This window comes from Dromaius novaehollandiae, chromosome 17, assembly GCF_036370855.1.
Source record: "Dromaius novaehollandiae isolate bDroNov1 chromosome 17, bDroNov1.hap1, whole genome shotgun sequence".
Taxonomy (NCBI): domain Eukaryota; kingdom Metazoa; phylum Chordata; class Aves; order Casuariiformes; family Dromaiidae; genus Dromaius; species Dromaius novaehollandiae.
In genome coordinates, this window is record NC_088114.1 from 11,618,946 (window position 1) to 11,627,642 (window position 8,697).

General features: G+C 42.0%; 1 protein-coding gene across 1 annotated transcript; it reads left to right on the plus strand.

Moving 5' to 3' along the window:
- Positions 1-6,862, plus strand: LOC112992800 (macrophage migration inhibitory factor-like). Its single transcript, XM_026116043.2, has 3 exons — positions 1-237; positions 5,693-5,865; positions 6,615-6,862. Exons 1-3 carry the CDS (start codon positions 130-132, stop codon positions 6,679-6,681), a joined length of 348 nt encoding a protein of 115 aa, XP_025971828.2. The 5' UTR covers positions 1-129; the 3' UTR covers positions 6,682-6,862.
- Positions 6,863-8,697: the final 1,835 nt, after the last annotated feature.

Genomic DNA, 8,697 nt, shown 5'->3' on the forward strand with positions numbered 1-8,697 from the left:
CTATTTAAGGCTCCTGAGATGCTTTCTTTCCCATTGGGTGAGTAGTCTAACAGTGAGTGGGTGAGTTAGAGATAGGGCTGTGAATAAGTTGAGCTGAACGATTAAAGAAAACCCTCTCACAATCCAAAGATGCCTAAATTCATTGTTAACACAAATATAAGCAAGGATAAAGTTCCAGAATCTTTCACAGGAGAGCTCACTCAGCAGCTATCAAAAGCAATGGACAAGCCAGCACAGGTAAGTCTGGATGCTTGAATATTTTCTCTGTTAATAGTCAGCTGAGTCTATGCTGTGAGCTATTTTTCTGTGATACCCTATCTAAACTAATGCACCTAATGACTCACTAGTACTTAGAATCTCTGCTTTGTACAGACATGTCAGATACTTGCTTTTTGTAAGGTAGTTGTGTTGTGATCATCACTTAAAGTATATGAAATAGCCTGGTATATGACTATATTTCATGTAGGCCTGTGTCAAGACACTAGGTATATAAGTACAATAGTATCTCTCCAGAATCCAGCTCTGTGAAAAACAATCTTCACTCTGCAGCTTATTTGTCTGATGAATACACATTTGCTATCTCCCACCATGTTATCTGTAGCATAATAGTATCTCTCCAGAATCCAGCTCTGTGAAAAACAATCTTCACTCTGCAGCTTATTTGTCTGATGAATACACATTTGCTATCTCCCACCATGTTATCTGTAGCATAGTAATTACAGCTGAAGAAGAGCTTATTTCACAAAATACCTTTGTGCAAAGTCTTATTACTCATGGTCAAAATACCAGAGTAAAAACAACCTGCTGGTTTCATTACCAAACTGTAGCAATTTTTACCTGCTGAAACCTACAACTGTACACTTCTAAGGTGAAGTGCTGAAATACCACTTTGAAACAACTATCATTCCCAAGGGTCTTGTAAGGGTTCTGTTAATTAATCCTGAAAGGCCACTAGCAGTTGTATCAGTTGTTTACTGAAAGCTGTTGATGAACATGAAAAACAGGGTAAAGATGTCTCTACAGAGCTATAAGCTTTATAATGTAAGCTATTCCTCAGTCACTGTAGCAGCAGTAACTTAGGTGAATCAGCTATTCATTATTAGTAGCCTGGTGAAGTGCCATTCCTATGTATTCACTAGTAAAGGAGCACTTCAGGAAGAAGCTTCTTATCCTACTTTGGGAATGATATTTTGATGCTTTAGAAAGAATGAAGTTTTGGCATCTACAGAAAGATCTACTGAGCAGCCCTGAGAATCCTTTCTCTACCCACTGAGTTATCTGAAGTTCCTGAGTAATCTTCCTTCTTCATGGAAACAAAGCATCCCTGTCAATAGTTGCCCTAGACTACTTCAGATAGCAACAGATGCCTCTGAACTCCTAGCAAATGTTTGATAACTGCTACAGGTGGAAGCATCCTGAGATGTGAAGAAGGGCAAAAACAGACCCAGCCTTAAAAGTCTGGTGGGATAACTGGAAGATATTAGAGCAAACTTCTGAACCTCTTATAAATGGTAAGAGGAAAACAGCAATGAAACCACTAGCATGGTTTTGTCAAAATTGGGAAAGTTTCAAACAGTCCCACAGGAGTCTGTCTTATGTGTAGATCTAGCCAGCATTTGAGTTAATGTCTTGGTCAATGGACTGAAATGTGCATATGACAACAGCTTGTATGTACATGGGGCAGGGTCAGAACTCAGGAAGATAACTGGAGATATCTTCCCAAGTCAGAAAGTGCTAATTCAGTAGCTGATTTTTGAGGGGGGGGGGGGGGAAAAGCAAGGAAAAAATCAAACTGCACTAAAGACAAAAAGAATAATTCTCTAAAGAGCAAAGGATTTGGTGAGCTATTATGGATTACAACATGGATAAAAGTTAAATTCCCTTACTCCTGAGCACTGTGTTATCCTGTGTTGTGCAGAAGGTAGAACAGGAGGCCTCAGCAGAAGTACTTAGCCATCCTCAGGCACTCTGCTTTAAGGAAGAGGTAGGCAGATTAGAGGTGCACCTAAGAGGGGGAAAAAAACACTAGAGAAATGAATGTAATATGCAAGGCTCAAATGTTGTTTTCTCTAGCCTAGAAAAGAAGACTGATAAGGAGATACCCAGGAAGCTGTTATGGAGAGGCCAGGAATTTTTTTTCCCCTTCATCACTGGAGTGAGAAGCAGTCAGCTTGTTTTAAAGCAGTATTTCAGCTGGATCTCGGAGGGAAGCTTTAAGAACTTCAGTCACTTCCAGTCAGGTTCTGCATTACAGGCTTGTACTATGGATACCAGCTTAGGCATAGCAGTCACATCAGTATCACTTTCAGTGATGCAGTTCTCAATTATTTGCATTTATTACTGTGGAATAGCCCTGCCCATCCCTAGCTTCCTAGTGTCACTTCGCAGTAGTTTCTTTTCCTGGCCCCCATGCTCTCCTCACTAGGCTTTAAGTCTGCTCAGCTTTCTCCTGCATGGGCAGAGGGGAAAAAAATCTCTTCTTCCTGGTTATTCGTGTTAAGCTATGAATCATACCATAACAGCCATGTAGCCTCAGTAACATGTGCCTTTCCTTAGGTCTAAGCAGACCATCACCAGCTCATCTGCTGCTGTAGTCAGCATTTCACTAACTGCTAAGTAAAGTCCTTCCAAAGAAATGACATGCAAGAAAACAGTATTAGATGGAAAACACCACGAGCTTGTGAAATATCAACAAAAAATAGCACAAAGAACAAGGTTGCTGCTGCTGGGATTAATACCTAAAGCACTTGGAGGCAAATATGCTTCAGCCTAGCCATCAGCCCCTTGCATAACACCATCCCAGTGATAACACTCTTTGAGTGCCCAAGATGCCCTCTGAACATCTGCTTGAAGGAAGGTAGTCACCTGGCATTAACTTCTCCACTTGAGACCAGTGGAGGCTCTAGCCAGCCTGGTGTTTCTGAAGTAATGACCAGAGGTGGGATGGTTAATAGTACTGGCATTTCTTTGACCAATAAAAATTCTGTTTAGCACTTTGATTAGAACATTTCTATCTGTTGTACAGCTGAAAGTCAAAGATATCTGTACATGGATGGATGTTCTCATCAAGTTGACATGATGCACAGTTAAAAAGCCAACAGTCCTGTGAACAACAGACCTGAAGAGGGCTGGTTTTACTACACTTCTTCCAGGCAGATTCTTTGCCTAATGAAGAGCCCTTCTTTCTCTGGGGACAGTAACAGAACTCTATGTAATCATTCTGTTACATTATATGTGTAGGAAATTAATATCTCTACCAAATTTGATTGAAGTTAGTTGGTTCTGAATATTCAGAAACATATGTTAGGCTAGCATAAGCCTTGTCCCACAGAAAATGGGCTAAACCATAAATAGGAGTAACTTTTTTCTTTCTTTTTTTTTTTTTTTGCTGCATATAGAGAAATACAACAAAATTCTTATGTGAAACAGTGATGTGTCTTATCCTTCTAAATTCAAAGGCTTTATCAATCTAGCCAACAAGTACTTTCTGTTTGGGGAGGAAAGGTTTGTCAGCTGGTGATTCTTGCCTAACAACCCCTGAATAGGAAGCTAGAGGCCAGGGCTGGGATGCAGCTGGAACAGGTTTGTGCAGCAGTGTGGAAGGGATATGCAATGGGACTTGGAGATATACAGGGAACAACAAAGTGATTTTTGGAGAGGACATGCAAGCTCTTCGTGACAAAGCAGGCAATGGGAAAGGGAGAGTCTTTTAGTTATAACACAAAGAGGGGGAAGGATTAGAGTGGTTGGAATGCAGAGCTTTCCTTTCACAGGAAAGGGTACCATTTGGAAAAATACTCTGTGGTTTTGGTTTTTTAGGTTTTTTTTTCTTTTAATCAAACAGCTTTTTGTACTGGAAAAACTTTAGAGCAGTTTGAAAGTTTGAAACAGAAAAAAGAGTGGTGCTTAACCCTTCAGCTTGATAGATTTTTTTTTTTTTTTTTTAATAATAACCTGCTTCTGGAGTGGGTGTTTAAAGGCCTACATTTGTGCCTAAAAGTTGTATACCTACATTTGGCCTAAAGCTAGCTGAGAGCATAGGGTATCCAGCCAGACAACAGGGCTGAGCAAGTTGTACCTGAGCAGGATCTTCATTCATCCCGTATTGCTGCAGTCAGATGCACCCTGCACCCAAACAAGCTGTAAATGATGGCCAAGGTTAATTACCCAGACAACTCCTGGTACTCAGGCTAGCTTGTTTTAGCAAGAGGGTTAACTGCTGCTGAGTTCTAATGATGCGCTGCTAATAAACGTGGGTAAGAACAGAACAGAACCCAGATGAATGCCAGAGGAACTGATCCCTGTATTCCCGTGTGTGTGGATCTGACACTATGTATTAGCAGCAGGGAAAACTGCAGGCTGTTCATTAATATTAACATAGATACATTCTCTTATTTTTCCTGCCATCAAGGACAAAAGCAGGATTAGGCTGTATTTTGTTTAATGAGAGGGATGTTGATCTAGACCTCGGCTGTGTCAGCTTGCATTTACCTCAGCAGGGAAGACTGCAGCCGGAACCAGTGAGGTGCAAAATCTCTGTGGAATGCAGGGTGGGAGCTGTGACTGCAAACGGCTGCTGGCACTGGCTCTTCCCACAGAGCCAGGGAGCCCTATGGCTTGGAAAAGGTCCTCAGTGTACTGCAGGTCAGCAAGCTCTGGGAGCACCTGAGCTCACTATCCAAAACTCTTTCAGTAAAGAAAAGAATACTGCAGGGATCCTCCTTCCAGCAGTGTACCTGGCCAGGGCATCCAAGCCCCCCTTTTTAACTGCAACCTGCTAGCTTACACACTGATCTACAGTGCTTAGTCTTTGCTGGAAGATCAGCAATATTTGGCAAGCAGTAAGCATTTGTTTCCCTCTGGAGCAGATTTCTATGCATGCCTCCTGCCCTACTTGGAATGTTTCAGCAGGGCCTACTTAAATAAAGAACTCAAGACTGTGTATTGGTTTTCTCCTTTTGTACCCCAAACATGCATTAAACCTAGGACAAGAGTATCCGCTGCCCAGCAGCCAGAGAGATTCACTCAAGCCTAGAGAGGGGCAGCCCAGCATACAAGGGGCAGCCCAGCATACAAGGGGCAGCCGTATCTCCCACAACTGTCCTTACCCAGCCAGAACTATTAGGAACTTAGCCTCCCAAGCTTAAGTAGCAGATGTCTTTGTACCAGCCCTTAACACAGCCATGAATTTCACTTTGAGTGAACTGCAAATCTATACAGTCAGGTGCCAACACATGAAAGCCTTGGACATCCCAAGCAAGGTATGGAGGGAAAAAATCCAAGGAGATGGCAGCAGGCAGGGAAGGATCTGTGCTGCAGGGCTGCTTAGTAAGAACAAGAGTGAAACAAGCCATTCACTTGCATTTTAGTAAGTGGTAAAAAGCACTCCTAAGTGCATAGGACTGTACTTTTATTTAGGAGAACAGCCATTCCACAACAGAGAAGAGCTGTGATAGCGGTGTCCATCCCCAAATGGAATATTGTGGAAATGTCTGTGGTGGTGTGTTACACCTCATCTTAGTGATTTGCAGGAAAATGTTTAGGAGGTCTGGGAATGCAATGAAGTACATGCAGGAGAGTTTCAAAAGCATAAATGATCAGTATATACCTATTCTCACTGCAGTTCTGGGACTCTGAAAAATTTTTCTCACCATGACAAGTGAAGATAAATTTCTCTTCTTTTTTCCAACAGTATATAGCAATACAGATCTCTCCTGATCAGGTGATGTCATTTGGAGGCTCCACAGAGCCCTGTGCTATGTGCTTTCTCTACAGCATTGGCAAGATAGGAGACCAGGAGAACAAGGTCTATTCCAAGTTGCTATGTGACCTGATGAACAAACAGCTGAAAATATCAGCTGACAGGTAAACTCATGCAGCAATCTGTCTGACATGGCTTTCAAAAGATGTTGAAACTATTAATGCCAAACTTGTCCTTTGGTGGTCTAGTACCAATCTGCTTGAAAATGCTAAATGCCAAATCAATAGAGTAACTTTCAAATTAAAAAGAAGAAAGGAATAATTGCATTAACTTCAACTTTCAGCTGAAAAGCTGTAAAACCTTTATCTTGGTTGTAATGATGAAGGGATTTGGGTACTCTGTGTACCCATAGATTGTGCACATACACAGGTAATGTGCAAGCCCAGGTACAGACACAATGACTTTACTGAATTGATAATGTGAGCTACATGTATCAATATTTTCACACTGCCTCTTGGGTGTGGATAGAGGTTTACTATGAAACTTCCACTTAAATAGGAGTGTTTCTATTGCACATTCCTGAATGTATGCCAATCTGTACCAAAAGTGACTCTGTCACTTTAGTTAAAATACAGGATCCTGAGATCTTAAGAGGGAGGAGAATAATGCTAAGAAGTCCAGAACACAAGTAGACAAGGTATTAAAGGTGGGGAGGGGAATGAAGCACTAGCAAACACCTGCCAGAATCTGCAAAAGGAAACCTGTGACTCACAGACACAGTGCAGTCCAGAGAAGCATAAAGTTCTGGGGGATGGTCTACAGCATAACTGTGTTCTGCAGCAGGAACCTTGGCAGGGCTGTAGCACTCTCTTCTCTGCAGTCAGCAGCTAATGGTGTCTGTCTTCCCTTTCAGAATCTATATCAGCTTCTTTGAGATCAGCGCTGGCAACGTAGGCTGGAACACCACCACCTTTGCTTGAGGTGCCCTCAGGTGGTAACAGCTTACTTCTGAGCCTTCACCATGTTTTTGAACACTGAAGTTCTAGCCATATCATCTGCGGTTGGTACAGATGTAAGAGCTAGTGGTCCCTTAGTGGCTGCTATCAACTGCTGCTTTAATGTCCTGTCTGCTGCCTAAATAAAAGTAAAAATTCAGCAGAAGCCTTATGATTGAGACCCTCTTGTTGTTCTGTAAAGGCTTGTGGTTGGGATGGGAAGGTGCTTTCTCAAAATACTCTTAACAGATTCTTTTTTTTAAGGTTTAGTCTTCTGTGTGAAGATTAATGCTCCATTTAGCTATGCCTTTACCCTGTTCATGCTGGGCAGCCTGGTCAAATTTAAGCAGCACTATCTTGACCTGATTTCAGAGTCCACTTTAAATCTAATTCAATAGATGTGATTACCAGATATGGTGTATGGGGCCTTCCTTCAAAAGAGGAAAGACAGGATTGTCCTTTAAATAAAAGAGCAGGATTGCAGTGCAGATTCTCCCTAGATATAATGCTAGGGTATCCCTGGACACTTAGCTGCTTAGCAGAAAAACTTCACTTCTACTGAAAGAGTCTGCCAGGGCTCAGAATAGGGACAGAGTAAGTGGAAAAACCCACTGTTCTGCCCTCCCCTTTTCATCCATTGAACAACTTGCAGTGACAATGAACATTAGAGCACAGCTCAAAATGAGGGACAGGTGCAGTGAGCCATTCTCAGAGGTTAAAGTGATTAATTATGAAAGGAAGATTTCCATGTAAACATGTATCATTAGAGCCCTGGGTCATAGAAGATCATTTGTCTCTAAAGTAAAAAAAGACTAAATACAGATCTGTTTCCTGCATCTCTGAAAGTCAGGCATATCATAAACCCAGTCTTGCCCTTATTCTGAGCTCTATTGTAAACATTCCTATGCTGCTGCAATCACATCTTTGGTTTGCAGCCAGTGTTTAAATATCAAGCCTGCATCTCAACCTGCAAAAACACTTGTTGAGATAACACCTGAAAGCTGTTTTGGTGACTCAAAACAGCACAAACAAAGTAATGCTAATTAGGTTATAAATACAGTATCAATCTTATCAAACATTGTTTGCTCCCATTTAAAGACTTGCAGAGTTGTGTCCACTGAGGAAGGAAGGTACGACACACGGTGGGTATTCTTTTGGCAGAATCATCCATGAAGAATGGCTACAAAGCCCCTAAACACAGCAGGATCTCACCAGGAGGAGGCATTTCCCTGGCACAGAAAGCAGTCAGCCTTCTTAACAGAGCCATCACTCAGACTTCTACCTGTGTTTCATCTTAGACCCGCATTATCGGTATTCCTTTGACATTCTCCTGGCTCTTCCTTCCCTGTCCAGTTGCTCTCTGATCAGTTTTTGACTGGGATATGCTCAGGTAAGTAAAACTGCAACCAGTTAATGTCCCAGCCCTGCCATTTGCAATCAGTCTCCAGGAAAGTCTTCAGCCTACCCTGAACCTCTTCTGAAGCCTTTCTATGATAGACACCTTCAGTTATTCTCAGAGCATCCAAACCTTGAAATGTGTGTGTTCCCAAAGTACCTGAGGGCACAAGTGTGATTAAGACTTCCTATAGATGCTAACAGTCCTGCCTTATGCTTGCTAACAGGATATGTAAAAGCTCCATCTGCCTTTGCTCTGATGTGAGAGCCAGGTTGTGAGGCATTTCTGTAAAACACTGACCTTTTAGCTACTTTGTCGTAGATGTGTTCCTTTTGCTCCTATTTTAATTGCAACCAATCGTGCTCTAAAACAGATGCTGTGTATCCAGAAAATATTATGAATGTGGCATGTGGGTGTGCAGCAACCACTCCAGAGGGGTGTACACATGCACACTTGTACTTGGTTAATTTGTAAAAATGTGTCTATGAAAGCTATGAAAATATATTCACTGCTTCTCCCTTAGTCTAAGGGGCTAAAAGAAAGAATTTGCAGATGTGTCTCCACTGTGTGAACAGCACAGCTAGGGTCTGCCACTCTGGGACTGG